The sequence below is a fragment of the Glandiceps talaboti genome, chromosome 23 (genome assembly GCF_964340395.1).
Source record: "Glandiceps talaboti chromosome 23, keGlaTala1.1, whole genome shotgun sequence".
NCBI classification, from domain to species: domain Eukaryota; kingdom Metazoa; phylum Hemichordata; class Enteropneusta; family Spengelidae; genus Glandiceps; species Glandiceps talaboti.
In genome coordinates this window covers 2,831,081-2,853,143 of record NC_135571.1, presented here as the reverse complement: position 1 = coordinate 2,853,143, position 22,063 = coordinate 2,831,081, and the positions used below count along the sequence as shown (strand labels likewise).

General features: G+C 34.6%; 1 protein-coding gene across 2 annotated transcripts in view; it reads left to right on the top strand.

Moving 5' to 3' along the window:
- The window catches only part of LOC144452842 (neuronal acetylcholine receptor subunit beta-4-like), a 106,543-nt gene that overhangs the window by 62,411 nt on the left and 22,069 nt on the right, over positions 1-22,063 (top strand). For both annotated transcript variants that reach the window (XM_078144021.1, XM_078144020.1), the window contains exons 4-5: positions 8,517-8,561; positions 20,490-20,599. In XM_078144021.1, coding sequence (XP_078000147.1) covers positions 8,517-8,561; positions 20,490-20,599 — 155 coding nt within the window. The remainder of the gene's footprint in view (positions 1-8,516; positions 8,562-20,489; positions 20,600-22,063) is intronic.

Below are 22,063 nucleotides of genomic sequence, written 5' to 3'. Positions count from 1 at the left end.
CATGACCGGGGCACCTTAAGCCTGTGGAAACATCTTATCCTCTCATCGTACTTGCCAGGTAGCAGGCGTGCACTTTAACAGCACTATGTGGTCGAATATTTATAAAGAATACAGCTAATTAATGTATGTCCCTTGCCATTATTTGCCCTAAAATGGTATATTATCGACAAGTTACAAATTGACAAAAAAAATAGGTTCTTTAAAAAAAAATAGATCATGGACACGTGTCTAATCCATCATTTGAAGAATAGTCCTAACCTAATTTGAACTCTGTCAGAATCCGTAGTAGATTCTTCATATCAAATCCCAAACGCATACAAGGTAAGAGACAAACTTTTAAATGTCGTATGTGAATTCGCCCCTTCTTTTTTACTAATACATTGCTTCTTTCTGTCCACTAATCACTTATATACTCAGAGGCAAATGTGTTTAAAGGTTAGTAAGTTTTGTAGGTCAAAACAGGCTGGTACGGTAAGGAATGATTCATTTTTTCTCTCTGCGGGGATGACAGATACCTATATAGTCCAAAGGTTTATATTGTAACATGAACTATATGAAGAGGAAATACCTACGTGGATACAAAAGTAAAACTTTGTTCATTATAGAATACACGTAATATTGTTTGTTGTGACGTCATAACTGAAATATCTGCATGCCGGCAATGTTTCAAGGAAAGTAATTTCATGGAAAAGAGTATTAATATTGCACTGCGAAATTGGTTGCTTTAATAGTTTAGTTTTTGCTCATGTTGTTAGAAACTAATAACAAAGTAACCCCGACAACGATCCCCGCTGGGGTGGAGCACCAAAGATAATGATTTTGCTTTCATATTATCTCCTGACAACAGCTTCACACCAGCTTGACAACGGGAGACAGATGGTGCTTTACAATATAATACTTGGTTTGAGACAGGTAATATATTATTGCTGGAACAGGTTTTCTGTTTTCAATGCCAGCTGCCCGCGGCTAAACTAATTCAATGTTAGTCAAACCTCCCTACAAACTAAGACCCAGTAAAAGTTGCATAATGCATAACAACTAAGGCATGTAACACTTCCCTTTGTATGAATTCAACAGTATTGAACTTATTCAACGCCTGGGTAATGAAATCTTGCAAGAGCTATCGTACATTTCGCGACTAATTTGAAAATAAATAAAGTTTTCGTCTCAAGTAGGTGACATTTAAATTGCCCTATATGAAATCATACAGCTGACAAACCAACTCAGTTACTATATTGTAATAATTTGAAACTGAGATTAAATTAATGTTCAATGACGGTCTCATAAAATCACAAACATTAAAATTGTTGCCAACATAGTTGCGTAAAAGCAATCTGAAACTAACAAAAAGGGAGAAGAAATTCAACAGATAATAATTTTTTTTTCATGGGTTGAAAGCAGACAGATTATATATCATTTCACTGTAACTTTTATTCGTTTGACATTAGCTTTTAGTAGAATGGGGAGGGGAAGGGAGAGGGTTAACATGATAAAATGTGACTTTTGGATCAATGGTTAGTGATGTAATGGCATTATCCATATGTCAGAAGCAAATGCACTTGAAATGCAAACGTATTTCAAAATGTTATGATTTCACAACACGTAACTGCAGGTTTAGACGATGAAAGGAGGCGAGTTTTCATTGTTCATCGGTCAATTGTTCAAGAATTTAGTTTGCACATTTTCCAAGTGTTGATGTGGGCATGTATTTTGAAATCCATGAAGTGTAAGGAAAATTGAATCAATTCCCCACGTTTTTAGTTCAAATGCCATCACTTCAATGGCACATTGCGAGAATTCTAATAAAGATAAAAGGAGCCGATACAGCAATGTAATTTGTAAAAATAACAAGGGTGTAATTAACCACGATATAATGAAATCATATTACATCGATGTAATCCGACTAATACGGGATTATAGAATAATTGATGATAACGAAGTCCTGATCGCGTGAGTATGTAACGCACTGTCTTTTGCGGCAAATGACGGAACGTGCTTCCCGATCAATTTGACTTTGACCAAAAATGAAACTTTCTTTACAAAAGTATTGTCTAATTATCCATAAATGTGTTTAATAAACCAATTTAATATGAAATGTGAATAGTTCACAACCTTCTACTCAAATTTTGCTATATTATAAAGTATGTGACCCAGGCTGTACTAACGCGTTCCTGTTGTGTTCACAATACAAATATTGAGTTCGGATTAAATAGGGTATCCAACGTGCTTTCTATTCCGTACAGTTTCTTGTTGCTTTAACACATTTAATATGTCTAAAAATCTCTTATTCATAAATATGAGTTAGTCATACGAACTTATTAATTATGTAATATTCAAAAAGTGACATTAATGACGATACTATACTGCAGTACTGTACTGTACTGTACTGTACTGTACTGTACTGTACTGCACTACACTTAGTATACACTACACTACACTACATGTACATTACACTACACTACACTACACTAGCTACTCTACACTACACTAACATACGCTATGCTATACTATGCTATACTATACTATACTCTACTTTACTATACTATACTATACTATACTATAATGTGTGTACACTATGCTTTGATCAGTTTAGTGCACATGCTTCAGTTGCTTAACACACTTTCATCTCTCATCTCTCATTTTGTGGGCAAACATCAGCACGCCTTTGATGATTTCATGTCGTCAACATATGTAGGGTAGTAAACGTTAAATTATCTCACATCTCATGAAATGCCATTTTATGTGAAATTATTATTCCAGTTGAAAGCATAGCTGTTATTCTTCCCAGTCTTAAAACCAACATTATATTGTATTCAACTCAGATGCGTACATCAGCTGTTGGACATTTTTTCTTATCGATCAAGTTATTTATGAGTTAATTGTGTGCATTATTCAGACAGAAGCATAGGGGAACCCTGAGGGTAAATAAAAACATTGATAACATGAAAGAATAACTTTCAATTTGCAACGGCATGAAATTAATAAAGAAAATCTGTGGTATCACAGTGTATCTGTAAATGGTCTATATTTAGGTCTTGTTTTATAACTGTTTTCTTTTGTTTTATATGACGTACGAGTAGTGACTTTTGCAACCATGGTGGATGTTCTTAGGTTGCTAATAGCTTGACATGGAAATGTTGTGGAGAAGTCCAACAGGAAAGAAAGGACGGTGAAGTATTACCTCGGGGATTGTACTTTATATCGCCTCTGTTAACAATAAACTTAACTCATAGCGTGGCGTGTAATTGCGACGTTGATTAGAAACCATTGACAGGAAAGCCATGATTAAGAAAATAGTCCTTCTGAGTAAACTTTATGATAGTAATTTATAACACTCGTTGTCTTTGTCATTTATGAGATATTTGGGGTTTCCGAGCCACAGGGAATAAATGAGTAGTATTTCTGAAGAAAGCAACACAATATCATGCTTGAAGGGAATTTGCTGTCTATTTACGTCTAAGATAATATATCAGTCATGATGGTTAGATGCCATAAGAGTGGAGAATTCGAGTATGTTTAATTCATTTTCTTAGCATTTCACTATCTACCCATGCATCCATGCAGGCAGGCAGGCTTACACTCAAGCACACACACACACACACACACACACACACACACACACACACACACACACACACACATGTACACATACATACATACGTATACATGCACTTATACATACATACATACATACATACATACATACATACATACATACATACATACAGCGCTATTGGCATACTTTGTTGCTCATGGACTCGTATTATTTTATGAACTGGAGCCGCCACATTTCCATTTAAAAGATTTAATGTGATAAACCTTATCATGCTCAGCCAACAATGAAGAACAAATTGTGTTCATGTACTGATCAAAAACAATCAATCATGACATATTGAAATGGCGGAATGAACGATGAAAATGTCAAACATCGATAGATTGTAAATGGTGTAAGATGTAGTGGATATTCAGGTTTGTTTCAGTGAACTGTCTTGACAGGTTCCATCCATCTTTACGTCAGAAGTAAATGGACTTATAAATATTAAAGAATTTCATTCCGTTAGGATCAAAACATATTTCAGTAAATCTAGCCTGTACATTTAGGTTTAACTTTGATTACCTTGGACGCCTGCAAATCATGCTTGGCACAGTGGACTTGCATCTGTCTTGCCATTATAATGACTCCCGGGTTACTCGTATAATAGCCAGTGAACGTGCAGGTTGTATGAATAAGTAAATGAGACTATCTTTGCTTTGCATGTAAGTGAGCGATTTGTGAGAAAGCCAGGGCGGAATACTTGTGACAATGTGTTGATAAGTCTTACAAATAAAGTTATGGTCGACTGCATTTAGAGTAATGTTCAAAATATTTATTGCGGCAATTTCTTCTTAATGAAAGTTTTAGTAGTGTTGACATGTAGAACTGGAATTAATGCTTCGTTTCGGCGCGGCTATGCTTTGCTTTGCCGCAAACTTATCTAACCCATCTATGACCTGTTTCTGTGCACGACGCTGTATCACACAGCCATTTAATATCGTCGTAGGCAGGAATACAGACTAAATTTGAAACCTGGATTAGCGGTGTGAATTGAAGCGACATTTAGGTTTACATGAAAAGTCAATACACCAATGTTGTTGTCAACCAAACAATTATAGAGGCACGAATCTGCCTGTGTAAGTGGTCACAAAATGTTAAAGTGCAATTTCCATACGTTTAATGTCTTAGAAAAGAGGTTACGAAGAGTAAATGTATCGACGTCAGCATATAATTTAGTGTGTTATCTCTGAAGTGGAGACGGTATCAGTCAAGTGTTCCATATATAGTGGATAACATATACCAAAGCATATCACAATATTTGCAAGATAACAAAAACATGACGTCAAACTCTTTCCGCCAGCATTATTCTTCTGAAAAAATGAAGGTTTCATTTCAGGTGATTTGTCAGGGAAGCAGTTTTCATTAGTGTAGTGATAAAAAGATCAAATTAAGACACCGTGATGGTGTTATATTTCATGAATTAATTTCGAGGTGTTTCATAGTTTCTAATATCGATGGTCTTGATATATCGATATGTGGACAGGAATGCCTTCTAGGTATATTTCGTCAGTGTTCGTCAACGGATGTGATGTTTCAGCACTGATTAATGAGTCCTGGTGATTTGGATATTTAATGTATTCTATAACCATATACGACATTTCATACTATATGAGTTTTCATGGAACTGTAATTCAAAAATGGACTACTCCATGTGAATTAGCCAGTGCTGTCCTTTTATCAAGCATTTTCTCAATGTTTAATGCCTGTTTTTTAAGTATCATTCCACAACTCATCTCAACGTTGATTCCACAGAGAATGTTTCATTTACAAGTTGCTTGATAAAGACGTGCTAAGCCATTAGCTCAATATTGCTGCATACAGATCCTACCTCATTAGCAGGTCACGTTTGCACCTGTCGAGGGTAGGAGTGGTCTCTTGTCGAGGGTAGGGGTGGTACTGTCACGCAAAACATCACGTTAACAACACTATTAATACAAATGTCATTCAAGTGCACAAGTCGTTTCAATACTGACGGTACCGGTTGCTTATACATTTTGTAACCATCGAATACATACATGCATCTATACATGCATCTATACATACATACATGCATCTATACATACATACATACATACATACATACATACATACACACATACACACATACATACATACACACATGCATACATACATACATACATACATACAGACATACATACATACATACCTAATAACAGCAAATGGAATTGTTTTGTTAGGTCTTACACTTACTCGTAATATTTGTTAACCTGAGATGTAACTTCAACTGATATAAACAAACTGATCAAAACTTTGCCTGAACGTACATCGGTCTTACTCACTGTATGTTGTTTCAGTATTATCTTGTCATTGTCTTTCCGTTGCTCACTTCAATTCGTTCAAGCAAATGCATAACTTTTTTTCGCAGGCTGTATTAGTAAACTAGGCGCCACGATATGTTACTGAATATTACATAGAATATAATGGATTGTCTGCAGAGGTCAACCTCCAGCACGAGGACAATCAATAAATCTCAATATAACGACTGACTAAGTATGACAAACGATCTGTGTGTAACATGTTGCATATTTGATAAACCAGCTTAAGTGATTATGTATACCTAAAACACACTATTTCATGGATCATCGGGTGTCTAAAGAAATCACTTCAAAGAAATCCCACAGATCATAAAACGGATATCATGAATCGGAGGAAATACCAATATATTGTTGTTAAAACAACAACAACAACAACAACAACAACAACAACAACAACAACAATAAATAACGTTTGTAAATACATTGTTACAAATATCTGTATTCCAGTGTACTTTCAGCATGATAATTCATAGATTCCTCTCTTCCAGCGATTATGATGTTTAGTGTCTTTACAAGCTGTTGACTTATTTATGCTTACACACACACTGTTTGATCATTCTGAATTCATTGACAATCAACGATTGAAGGTCATGTTTCAAGATTAAGCTGAAGGTCGTGTTTGCAATTAGAATTTCATTTAAAAATGCAGAAACTTAAAGACGTCTTCGTACGTTGGAATTGTGTAAATTAGATGGCAGCAGACTGTGAGACACAGCCGCATAACAACGACGTCACTGCAAAGTATAAAACAAGTTTACACGGTTGACAGTTTGGATGACACGCGGTGCAATTCATATATCAATTGATCCGGCGTTATATAATTATTATACCATGCACGACCCATTTTGAACAAAAAAAATATGGAATATATACGCTGGTCGTTCTACGTCACGACAACGCGTGCCTATGTCACTGGTTCTGCTGTGTTCGAAATATTAGTTAAAACTTTCAAAATTATCATTACTTTCTTCTATTTGGCTCTGGTATAATTAGGTTTTTCTCCAATATTTTTCTTCATTCAACCGGAAACCACTCCTGACCTAAGGATTGTTCCATTGAGTCTATGACAAAGACCCCCTAGATCACTCGTATTTCCCTTGGCTGAACGAAGAAAAAAATTGGGGAATGACATCAAAGTATATTAGCATAACATGACTGTCACCCTGTATATTTAAACGTAAATTATTTACATGTCATATATATATGCTCAGCAAGTTAACTGGCTTAGCCATATTTATCTTCTTTTTTCGGACACATTCAGACTTTGTAGTCTGTGTGTTTTCGATCTGTATATGTGTCTACCACGTGTTTCCTATATAAATCTACTTTCTGTAATTACGTCAGCGAATTAACATTTCAAATAGTTAAGTGACACACTTCAACTCAAATACTAACAAATCTAAAATACAAGTGCCTGGCCTATCATTAAAACCGCACGTTGTCAAGATTTAATTGAATGTATGTTTTACTTAACTCTGATGTAAGTGGATCTTGTGTGTCTATGTGTCATGTTAAAGTCATCAACCATTCACACAAAATAATAAAAGCTGTCACAATGACAAGCTATTGAACTGTGAGATTTGGAAAGGGTAGACTCTTACTTTAATGACAGAATGCAAATATACGAATGCCTTTGTCGAGTATATATCATACGTTACTCAAACGTTTTACGCTGATGGGAAACGTATCCATACTATAAATTTAGTATCTGGAGTCGAAAAATGAACATGGATGAGCTATAGTAACTACAAATGTAGCACTTTTTAACTATTGTAGTCAGGTTAACCAGACTCATATTGAAACCTACTTCAAAGAGATGAGTAAAGGGCTAAACAATCTGTATTTTATGCATCCGTTTCAACACTTTTATCTTCACATTCTTCGTTTTATACGCTCGTTCATTTCATCATGTTCCTTCTGTAGTTGTAACTTCTCCTTAGCTGCCTTCCAACATCCCCACTACCATCACCACCATCACAACCACCATTACCACCACCACGATCACCACAAACATTGCCACCACCACCACCACCACCACCACCACCACCACCATCATCATCATCATCATCATCATCATCATCATCACCATCATACGCAATGACCTCACCCACGTCTTGAACCCTCATCACTGGGCCAGCACTATGAGCACCACTGCCACCTACATCACTACCACTACTATGACAACCCGATCATTTTTACAGTCACCATTATAAGTTATAAACTAGCAATATGTACACTTCTTTATCTAACTACATACACATCTATTGTAATGTACAGTATAGGCACATGTTGCATTACTTCTATCCTGATTGATATAGCTATCAATTACAAATAGCATTTGAAGAGCTATATGAATTTGTTTTCCATGCATTCAGAATGAAAAACCAAGTCACAAGTTGGCGTTTTTCTGTCACCCTCCAGACACATAATCTACTTAAGGTCTATAAAACACACATTAAGATTAATTGTTCCACGGAAGCTTATAAAAATATGTCTTTTGATAACATTATCGATGGAGTATGTAGAATGATTTACTATTCATGGCATTATGTTATAATCAAGTGATGTTTTCTCTTTTCTTATAGGATGAGAAGTCACAGATAATAACGACAAATGTTTGGATTTACCAGGTTGGTAGTCAGTGTGATTGTGAAATAGGATTATATCAAATGTCAGGATCATTAATCATCCTTATCCCAACCAGCCAGTAAAATCAACCCTCTGTTTTCTTTATACTGTACGTCCATTTTCATTCCCTTGTATCAGTGAGAAAAGGAACATATACTATTTACCTCCAGTCGGCGGTTGTTTGTGCGAGCACATCATATTAAAGAAAATTAATTAGCTTAATATCGGCACCTTTATGGATTCAGGAAGGGTATACCCTTCAAAGAAATGAAAATCTTTTGAAAAATGTGTTTCCCGGGATATAGATAAATGGAATCGACTGAAATATGTCCATAAATATTTTAGTACCTTTCCGTAATGGACGGTAATTATATATATTTACATGTAAGCGTGTAGTTCAATTTTATTAAAGATGAGAGGTACGAATCCAAGGACGAAATCCATGATGTTCGTAGCACATTATACCTTTTAACATATAATTTAATTGTTGAGGTTTGTTTTGTTGTAGATAACATATTCACTGTAGTTCGTTATTTCAGACTAGTGCCAAAATAAACGTTCTCACCGTACAGTTAACCAAGATAACAGGTTAAGGCAATCAACTTATGGCCATATATATATATATATATATATATATATATATATATATATATATATATATATATATATATATATATATATATATATATATATATATATATATATATATATATAGTTTGTTTTCATTCTTTTTTCGCCAAGTAGAGTGCTCAAGCAGCTTGGAGAGCGATACATACATACATACATACAAAACGAGAGCAGACGATCTCGTCTCCTTTCATTTTATATATTACATGGATATATATATACGAGTTTTTGCAGAGAATCTGCCATATATAGCTGTAATGTTATTGAATGAATGAACGAACGATTGAATGGATGGATGAATGAATGAATGAGTGATTTATCAATTTAATAGATAAATGAATGAGTGAATAAATGAATGAGTGAATGAATGAATGAATGAATGAATAAATGAATGAATGAATGAAATGAATTAAATTTATTTCACCAGATAACAAATAGACCACGCTTTCAAAGAATAGATATATGAACATAATTTTAAAAAATACACAATTTGTTATCACGTCAAACCATTTCTTTTACAAATTACTGCAGTATTACAAAAAACTACTCCATTATTGTAATTTACTGGAGTACATCACTTGTCCATTTGTACGTGTATGCTTTTTACAAACAAAACCGGTACACTTATAAATGTGATAAATTTAGAATACTTGAAATGAAATACAAATGTAAGCATTCACATTCATAATAATCAAAATGATTCCCTCCAGATTAAATCGAGATAAATATCGCTAGATCACCAGTACAAAGTACGAAACATGCTACAGAGAGCGATTATATTGATAAGCAGTGAATATTTGAAACCATTCATTACTATAACTATGCCCCAGTATGGTTCATTTTAAAGGCGCATTATTCAATCCGAGGATTTCGCTTCTGTAATCAGGGGTCATTACAGGAGATTTTGTCCCTGCTTGCAAATGCCATTAAACTATTTATCAAGATCAGAGAGACTGATCAAAAGGTTTCATGTTGGGATAGACATAATAATGGTAGTTCACAAAACATTGTATGCACAGTGCCTGCTCTGTATTTGCTACAGTCAAGTGTTGTTATCATTAACAATATACAGATCAGATACTGCGTACAACGGATGTTTGCGTATAATCTGTATTGTTTTATCTGAACATAAAACCCTGTGATCAGTCTCACTGATCTTGATACACCCCTAAATAGCATCTACAAGCTGTATTTTGTCCTGAAAATATTACTTGCATAGACCTGCCAAACCGCATCACTAGTACTTCACATGTAAATTGAATTCTTAATCCAAATAAGGCGTTTACAATAAGCACCTATCAAGTTCGAATGAGAATGTGTTTTACATCTTTTTGAGTCAGTACTCAAGGGTTTTTATGTCGTCATATAAACTCATTGACATGATTCTAGTGTTGTGTATTACTATGCCAGACGTGTACATAGACACGTATTTTATCCACACTGTAATGATCTTAGCAAATAATATTGATAATAATCAACAGCAATGCACTACTGGGGCATATCAAGATGATTATCTCGGCTCCCATTATTTGATTAGAGGGAAATACAGAAGTGTAACGTTTCTACCTGACACGTAACATATGAAACATGTCAATAACCTAAGAATGACATACTGACCACGTTTAGCAAAGCAACTTGTATAATACTAATGATAACATATTATAATGTATGTATGTATGTATGTATGTATGTATGTATGTATGTATGTATACATACGTGTGTCTGTGTGACTGTCTCTTTCAGTGCATGCATGCATGTAGGCAGGCAGGTACGGGTGAATGGGTGGATATCCACTTTGGTATTATTATTTTCACACTGTCTAAAATACAGTCATTCAGATTTACACAACTTCAACTCATGTGTATGTATTGGTGCGCTGTATGCGTGCGTGTGGGCAGACAGACGGGTGGACGGATAGATGGATGGATTGATGTCTTCTTTCACATTGTCATTACCACATTTATCTAAAATGTAAATGCAACGAATCGTATGTACATGCACGTGTGTGTGTGCGTGCGTGCATGCATACAGGCAGACGGGCAGACAGGTACTAACAGACGGAGGGAAGTTTACTCAAGTTCTATCTAAAATAAAAATAAAAATAAAAATAAAATTTACACAATTTTAGCTCATGAAAATACTGTAATACTGCAGTAGAATTTAAAGGACGGTTGCAATGATACGAATAACTTAGGACCAACAGGAGCGAGTCGCTAGTCATTTAAAATTTCCCTTTCATTTTACTTTTCATCTAAATGAAATGTAAGCGTGCCGACATAGGGTAATTTATAATGTTATTACAAAGCGCTTCATATCAGAACATCAGCTGTATACATGCACCATTAATTAGTCGGTAAATCACATGTAATTGGTGAATATACCTTTCGTGAAAATATAACCAATAACCAAATTATTATTCGTTAAAAATGAATTGTGATTTTACAGACTTCATTTTTAGAACCAACTTGTAATTTCAAGTCGTTCACAAAAAATGATTGTGAATTTATAGAATTCATGTTGGAACAATTTTAGAACCAACTTTTAATGTCAAGTCGTTCACAAAAATGATTGTGATTTTACAGACTTCATGTTGGAATAATTTTAGAACCAACTTGTAATTTCAAGTAGTTCACAGTTAAGTACGTCTTAGTTTGGGGTAAAAGGCGAGGAGTTTAATTCCTGGTTCTCGCATCAGGCTTATCATATCAGTGGAGCTCTTAGGATGACATAGGAGAATTCTTTTGTTCACAAGCAAATATAAAAGCTTTACCAGACAGTTGCTTTTGTACAGCTAAATGTTAATCCTAATGCGAACAGGGCCTTTATGCAGAACTATTATCTTAATTTGAAAAGAGTCAGCTAATGATGAAAGTATCGAGGCTAGGAAGCAGAGTCTGGCTGTCATCGATCGAATGACAACAAAATAATCAAATGTTACGAAACCTTTGGAAATTGTGCTGTTGGCTCGAAGTGTACATGCTATTATGTTCAAAGGTCGCATACGCCATACATTACACATCTAAGAAATATCCACCCCCTGTTTTGAAATCGAAGGTGTAACTTAGCAACTTCCTTCGAAGGGAATGTGAATATCTACAATTGAGTGTGGCGGTAATAAGCAATGATTGCATCCCCCACAAATGAGGAAATAGTTGATATCTCCACACGGCTTTGACGAAAGAAAGTTGTTTGCAACTAGGAATAAAAAGTATAGGCAATTATTGTTAACAACTTGATAACCGTAAATGTTGCCTGGACAAATTACACCTGTTCTATTTTGTCCTTGAGAATAGGGAATCGTATATTTTCCACACGAGTAAGTACATCCGATTCAAAACGTCATTATATATAGTCATGGTTTGCGAACGCAACGTCAGTAAAACACAGTGTCACATCATACGAACATTTATCGTCCGTTTCAGTTTAACGTTCACTGACATTGTTTCATAACACACAGAAAATAACAGAAAACTGCTCATGCTACATGCTAACAACATATACCTACAATGTGTGTAAAATGTTATTGTACGTACAATAACGACATATTTTACACATTTATTAATCATGTTACCCATTAATATTGAGTTACAAACAAGGACTTGGCATACGTTATTCCGCATTATTTTTTTTCAAATTGAAAGCCATGATAAGATTGTTTTATAAAATGAAAATCCAACAAAATACCCAATCCTCATGCATATGGCAACTTTCAAATTGCAATTTCTCACTACATTGTATCAACATGAAGTGAACTAACTTGCCATCATGTTGATGTCATATGCAGACATCAAAACATTGGCGCCCGTCAGTCTGCATCTAGTTACATTTTTTTATTTCGACAAACTGTAGCAAGAAATTGCAATTTTGCCATCTTAAAGTATAGAAAGTACAGTTTCTTTTTCATTTGTGTGTGGTTGTATCAAACAGAACAAATGAACACTAGTATCAAACGGGCAGTAACAATAGAGAAGCGCAAAGCCGGGAAAATAATGATCATGTCAGTGATGAGGAATTGAAATTATCGACAGTTAGACTTCTATGTTCACAAATTAGCATTGTTCTTGTACGTGTTTAAGTGAATTACATTAAATTCTTCGGAAAATATCATTTGGGTCTGGCGGGTAATGGGGTTTTCATTGAATTTAGACACGTTTCCTGATATTAAAGTGCCAATGGTCATCATGGCTGTCATTTGGTGTTAATTGAGAGTTGAGTGTACGTCAGAAAGGCAAATGAAAGTGTGAGAAAAATTAGTCACGATATACATTTGACTCGATGTATCCTTTTACCATATGTAAAAGTCATATAGGAGATTGCAAAGGTTAAATATAGCGCAGAGTGTGACGTCAGTAAAATCAAAGGTCTCAAAGTGAAAATGTCACAGTACAATCTCAATGTTGCACCTCGTATTCGGCTCAAAGCAAGACCTTGAACGTACCATTTGTGTCACCATTAATCATGTCATCATTTGAACCTTATCGTGCATAATTATCTCATCGTAAGATGTGATAGTACTGTTGTGATAGTCATAAAATCAACAAAAAAACATCTATGTATCTCGTAGTGCTACATCCTCTTATCAGGCATTCGTTTTGATAAAGGAAAACAGAATAACATATGATATACTATTGTCAACGTGATCATTAAGACTCTGAGGGTGACTAAATCGATGAGGATACCCTAAACTATTATGTACATTTGATTTAAAATATTAAATATGTGAATGTTTACATGCAATGTGCTATTATTTATACACTGGAGCGTTCATCCTGTTTTACTGGCATGTCTTATAGAATTAGACCAATTTGTATTGTTGTGTATACCCAGTAACTTAAAGTTGCCAAATAGATAACATTTTAATTTGCAAGTCACCTCTTCTTTTTGTGAAACAGCATCGATCAAATCCTCATTCAATTAGAAGAATTAAAACAGTAGTGTGTAAAACTTTGTTATTACACATACAATAACAAATATGTTAAAAATTAAAAAAAAAACATTACGTTTTCATTCAAAAAAGGATTTAGTGTATGTCATTTCACATTGTTTTTTTAAAGTATAAAAACAGTAAATTTGTGTTATGTATTGAAAATCCAAAAGAAATGCCCATTTGTCATCCACATGCTCACATTAAGATGTACATATAATTACATATAAGATTACTGAATTGTCATAATAGTATAGCATTGACACGACTACTCCTAAATTATCTACTACATCAACATAATCCCTGTAATACAGAGAAGATTGTATATTAAACCAATTGTAAGGCAAGACAATAAACACTAAAACTTCGAAGCGCGTGTTTTTATAATAATCACATTATTTAACGTCACTGGCGCCAAACAAAATGTGCTTAAAGGCCCAGTTCGGATTGACAGTCAGATCACAGTTTGATAAAGAACGGCAGAAGGGTCCTATATAATCCTTATGGCTAGACTGGTAAGATAATACCAACAACGTGAAGGTAACATTGCAACAACCTTTAGCGATGAATTATAAATCTCCAGGAACACCGATCATTACAAATCACAGCCTCTTTTCCAGAACCGTCCAAGACGCACCGCCGTTATTTCGCAGTATTGCGGAAGAAATATCAGCTCTGGTTTGGAACAACTTTTTTTTCAAATCTCAGAAAAATAATTTCTGATACTATTGAATCGTGAGCCTTAAAGTTGATTACACTAGTTTTAACTGGAATTTTTTAATTTTTCGATCAGAACACAAACAATTCCGACACTTAACATTGTTAAAATACCAATAATTAATATTGCATATGCAAAGGAGTAGTCTATTTTATCTTTATAAGAAGTAGAATAATAAGTTAAAATCGTTATTTTATTGGGACACTAAATTTTAGATGAGGACCAAAAAATTATTTGATTGGATATATTGCACCATACTATATATTTACTCACAGGCGATTCAGCACTGTTCAGGGTTTTAATACTACTATCAATATATCTAACAAATCAGTAACATGCATTAAAGTTGTAGCTAGTACAACTTTAATAATGCTAAGCTTATCTTTCTGTTTTAGCTGCCTTCTGAGTTTGTCATTTATGGGTTTATTTGATAAATTACTTGAAAAAAATCGAAATTTGTGCTTTGTGATATGCCGACCAACTTAAATTATCCCAGTGTAATTAACCAGTTGTCTATCGTGATTCGTCATGTTTATTATAATCATACGACCTGCCGCCATCAAATTAACCTTCTACATGCAAATCTTATATACATAATATACAATTAAAAATATAATTATTTATACTATTAACTAAAACAGAGGCACTTGATAATTTAGTATTCCTTTTGCAAAGATGTAACATGCAATTCTACATAATGCTTTGCTGTTCGTCCAGTAATTCTTATCTCATATAGATATGATAAAATATGGTTATTGATATATACACAAGGCCGTGATGTGCTCTCATGGGATACGTTATTGCTTAGATACGAATCATTACGGTCCATTATATCCATTAATCTATTGAGGAAGATGAAGATGCGAGAGTGAGAGTGAGTGATAGCATCCGTGTAACACTGGAATGTGTTTGTAAGTAAATACAATATTTACATACATACATACATACAGACTACATACATACATACATACATACATACATACATACATACATACATACATACATAAACATCTATAAATTTTTGTCATACACCATTAGCTGGAAATGGTTTAGATGATTCAATGAGTATATACAAAGAGATTTAATGAGTTTGGAAGCTTACACAATGTCTTCTGGCTGTTGTTTCGTCTGTGACATCACCGGTCTGTTGCAGTCAGCAGATGGATAATGGATATCAAAACTCAACGACGTCTCACTCTCTCTCTCATTGCCTGGTGATATCGAATTTTCAAAACGACGTTTTACACAAGATAAGGTTTTGATATCATCCACAAAATGAGAGTGAAGATTTAGCAGTAGGATTTAACAAGCCCCGAAACCGTTTTCAAACATGTAATAGACTTTCCATCAATAAATAAGATTGAATGCATTAGTAATGATTGGTTTCGAGGTACAGAATATTTAAAAATGAATGTTTTAGAATTATGTGGGTTTTTCAAGAAAATACTGTTTTTTCTTAAATTTGCACAAACAACGTATCGGCATCCTTGGTTATTACTGGCATTGACATCACCCTAGTGTAGGTAAGACTTGTAAACGTATCTCATACGTTGTGAAATAATTCATCAAAATTTCGTTCTAAATTTATTAATAAGATTCGTTGTTTCGAAAATCTAAATTATGTATTAGACTTCTATTGCGTACCAATGTTATGTGTAGATGTAAAATAAACACAATCAGCTGTCCGGTTAAAATATAATCGTCCTAACATATCCATCTATCATGCATGCCCGTTTTCGAATACATGTACCACATACATACCTACCTACCTGCCTGCCTACATACATACATACATACATACATACATACATACATACATACATACATACATACATGCATGCATTCATGCATGCATGCATACACACACACACACACACATACATACATACATACATACATACATACATACATACATACATACATACAAACAAACATACATACACACACATACACACACACACATACAGAAACGTTTTGTATCATATAATGTATACAATGGAAACAAGTTCTGTAGAAAAAATGTTCGACATAAACTTTGCCAACAGTTATAACGGCTAATTGCCAAACTCGACAACTATCATAGTGCTATTAAATCTTATTATTTGGCGTGAAAAAAAATCTACGATTGCTAAATTTTTTCATCAGGTCTGACAAATATTGAAGGTCATTTGTTCCCGAAGGCGTTTAATATAAAAGTGCACGTGGTTACAATGTATATGATTTGGGGACGATCGGCAAAGATAATGAAAGTTGGGATAATTGGATTTAGGTTATTAATATTAAGGTTTTTGTTATGACGTTGAAGAGAAGCAATGTTCGTAAAATTTTGATGGAGCCAGACGGTGCACTGTTGTTTCAACTCGTAGATTCCACTGTATTTACATATAGCTATTCTGCTATATTTCCGCCGAACTTCACAAAGTGCGTGGTGTAGGACAGGCTGCAATCTCTGGTAACAGGATGATTGTTGTTGTTGTTGTCGTCGTCGTCGTCGTCGTCGTTGTTGTTGTTGTTGTTGGTGGTGGTGGTGGTTGTGGTTGTTGGTACTCCCAAGACGTATAAGCTTACTCTTACTGGATTTTGCTGCGTTTTATGGTTATTTAATCGGATTGTATGTCTACTCTTCACTAACTTAGCTAGCATTGTTAACCAAATAATATAACGACATTATCTAAATATTGCTAACGGCAATTGTATCGCACGTGATTAGTCAGTGTCTGGCGATATCTCGACCCAAGCTGTCTTTCTTAAAACGGAAACTTTCTAACCACGAGAATGTCTAGGCTCGGATATACTTAGAATAAAATACATTCCGATGTTACACTGGGTCAAAGAAAACACTTATTAGTAATCTTATACACCGCGGTACATTTGTAGCATGTCTGCCGTTTGTTTATCTAGCCCTTGTATGACTCTCACCGTGACTTGACATTGTTTTGACAAGTAATTGAGTTTAATTAACCCTTCTCGACGAGACATGTTTTGAAGGAAAAAAGGGAGATTCCAATTTCATGTAAGTTTTGAACATAATTTCGACTGCAGGCAAACAGTTTCATTGGTACAGAAGATGTATATGATAATTGGTCTAAAATTAAGTTGGAAAAGACATGTTGCAGTGAAATACACTTTTAGCGGGAAATGAGATGTTTAAGGACAATCATCTCGTCTGCTGACAATTTTGTTTCAATTTCATTGTGAAGAATCACTAATACAAAATCTATCTTAATAAAGTGACGTATTTGTTACTGTGAAACACACACACGACGGGACGACAAGGGTTTGAAGGAATACTTAGTTATATGACCGTTTTACAGTGATCAAAATCTCTGCTGTTATAGAAGAATGTTGTTGAATTTAGCAAAGAATGGACGCGTCAGTAATAACACTGTTTCAATATATCAAACCAAATATGTGCAGTTTTAGGAGCACAACCTTTTGTCACTACTACGTCGGATAATGTGCACGGTCATAGTAAGATATTAATCCATAATGGATATCTAAGTATGACCCCATAAAATCCGGCGGGAGATGTGTGGCCGAAAGAGGATAAGAATAAAAATGATGACAAACTGTGCTGTTGATAATAAATTTAACCGAAAAAAACAACACAGATGGTCATGAGCGCGGAATCCGGATGTTACAACGTACGTAAAACTAGATAGCGAATGAAAACTGGCGCCAACAGTCTGGTTGAATGACTTGACATTGTTGCTTTCAATTTCTGACGACACTGTGCGTACATGGTATTTATAGTTCACAATTCGGGTTTAGACAATTACTTCCATTCTTATCAACTCAAATCTGGTCTGCCATAGGATCGCTACCGTGATAAAAATGAATGATTTATGCTTCATGTAATCTGTGATTTAACTTCGAGGAAATTTACTTTGATAGTTTGAGTTTCCAACCAAAAAGCACGTACAGATGGTGGATTCATTCACTCAACTAAGAGTTAGCTCGACGACGCCATTGAATTATTGTTCAATTTTCTAATTTCTCAAAATGATCTTTTAAAGAGGAATATCGAATTGCGCCATTAAGATCCATTTGGTATCAATAAGATAGCAAAGTAGTTCGTAACCTTTCTGGATACTGCGTGGGTTAAAATATGTTCGGTATGGATTGATAACATTTTGAATTCCAAAGAACCTCTTGATGGCGTATTAACAAATTTAACACCTGGAATGAAAGTCTAATAATCAATTATTCCTTTTGATATTGAAGGAGAAGGAAGAATTCCTTCTATCTGACATCCATTACGTCATGAATCTCCTCTTCACTATTCCTTCATTAATTCATTCATTTATTCATTCATTCTTCTTTTCAACAAATCGATTCAAAATTTTTTTAAGGCACACCTTTCTTGACAACATACACACACCACGGACGTGATGTCACATGGAGACAGTCTGTACTGCCACCGACAAAAAAACTAATTTGCAGCTGAAATCTGAAAATAGTAGTTCGATGGGACTAGCGTGATGATCTGAAATTAGGAAAATGTGATAAAAACAGTATTGATCACATTGTTAAAGGCACACATTTCTTGACAATCTATATACACTTCACAGAAGTGATATGACATTGAGGTAGTCTGTAGTCTGTTATTTACAAGAATGTGTCATTTGCAGCTGAAATACAGACAATGATTTGAAGAGACTAGCGTGATGAGTTAAATTTAAATAAACATTATATAAATCTATTAACAAGCAAGCAAGAATGTTGGTAAAAAAGGTATTAACGGAATTCTGTAATCAGCTGTTCAGAATAATTTTAACGTTGCGTGTTACACTTGGAAAGGAACCACAATAAAGCAACACTCTCATTTTAATTTCTTTCAAGTACGACACAGTAGTCTTGTGAGAATCACGCTTTTACGTTTGTCATTAAGAAGTTGATGAGATGCTTTAATGACTAAAGAAAACTCTTTAGGTGCCTTATACATGTATATTCATTATCATACTAGGAAACACGAAACATGGTTTTTACAACATCAGATACTGCTTTTGAAAACTTTTCAATACGAGGTTAGCAATCAAGCTTTCTGCGCATGCTCAGAATGAAGTTATTTCGTCACAGGCAAGAGAGGAAAACGTGTACATTTTGAAATTTGATACCTGTATGTACGTAGTTCAAATATCTTAAATATCAAACTGTCTCATTTAATTGTAACGAGTATTTGATTGACTGCAATGATTAGATTATAAACACATGTAATGGAGTTTTACTTGAATTCTAATGCAAATATAAAACATTCTTGTTTCCTATGATTTTAATATAAGTAATTAAAATAATGTGTTGTACAGAAGCAAACGAGTTTAAAGTACTGTATGTCACCGATTTAAGATGATTTAAAGAGACAATTTGAGATAAGTACATATTAAAGTAATTAAACTATTATCAAAGTATGTATGTATGTATGTATGTATGTATGTATGTATGTATGTATACATGTATGTATGTATGTATGTATGTATGTATGTATGTATGTGTATTTTTTTTGATGGATGGATGGATGAATGAATGGATGGATGGATGGATGACGGATGGATGGATGGATTGATTTATGTACGCAAACGCATGTAGATAGGTGGGTGGATTGGTTGGTATGCAGTTAGATGTATATCACTTCCCTTTATTTATACTATCAATACATTACAGGAATGGAACGATTCAAGATTGACGTGGAACCCAAACAATTATGACGGCTTACAAACTATCGCTGTACCTGCAAGTGACGTCTGGGCACCTGATACATCACTCCTTAACAGGTAATTGATTTACAACTGGCATAGCACTCACTATCTTAATATGGCGTTACTAGTCTGTTTTAATTAATAGAGATGACCCTTATCAAATAACCCCGGTGGCTTTTTTGGTTTCGTGGTGTGTAATGCAAAAGTTAATTAAGCAATATTTTCATCTGACATAAGCAAATTCAAGCTGTATGTGTTTGCAACTGATAAGAATGATAAAAACAATGTATATTTACAAAGTGACTTTCTCAATTGTTGCTGTGACCACAGTGTATCATCACAACATCCATATAACGTCCTGGATTCCCTACAGAGCATACAATCCATTGCAACGGATTACAGCCTCAACATAACACTTTCCACCCTACCAAGTACATAATTATACAGCTGGGTTGATTGGCACAACAGTTGTGGTCCAAATCATGCAAATAAACTACAACCATTCTACAATAAACGACGCTCGAACGTGCAATGTGTAAATTCAAAGCCCATCACTGCAACTATTATAATTACTCTAATTTCTATTGAAATTTAATCCAATTGCCGATTTGTTTACAGTGTTAACTTCTCTGTGATAAAATGCCACTAAAGTACCTCTAATTCGTAGTAGGAAATGTGTATGTTTACAACATTATGTGTACATTGACGCATGCTCATCTGTAGCTAGTTCACTATAATATAAACAGACGTTTAATCTTTCGAGATACGTCACACAATTGATTATTAGTGACGGCAAAAACTGGAGCTTTCGTCCACACCTGTGAACTTATTTATCAGCCCGATGTTTGGGTTGGTCACATGACTCGTCATAATTCCATTGACGAGTGACAAAAAAACTTGGATCCCATATGACTGTGTGTGATGAATCAATGGGCATTGTCGACTTGGAAGTTCACGTACACACCAGATATTGCCTACAATATCCTTTACTGAGCCGTGAAAACCACTACTGCGAATGAAACCCAGTTCTCCCCCTCCCTGGAATTATAGCATTTTAGTTTGGCAGTACAGCTAAACGTAGCATCCACATCTGTAACTGGCCGCCATGGACGTTAAAATCCTCTCCGTTGAGGCAAAATGGTATATCATTGAAATCCGTCACCACAATCACATTAAATCATCAGATAATGATGACGTCATGCTGCACTTAAAACCCTATTTGTGATGAAAATTAGTTCTTACGGTTTATTGAATACATGATGATGTACAGCGTGTACTCTCTTGGTGACAAATATCTAGCTGTGTTAGGGCAACTTTCGTTTGCAGATAGTTCTCACACCAAAGATCAGCCAGCTACCAGGCAACATAATTTTTATTTAAGCTCGTAAAACTGTCAGTGTCATGCATGCATGCATACATACATACATACATACATACATACATACATACACACACACACACACACACATACACACATACACACATACATACATACATACATACATACATACATACATACATACATACTATATTTTAATT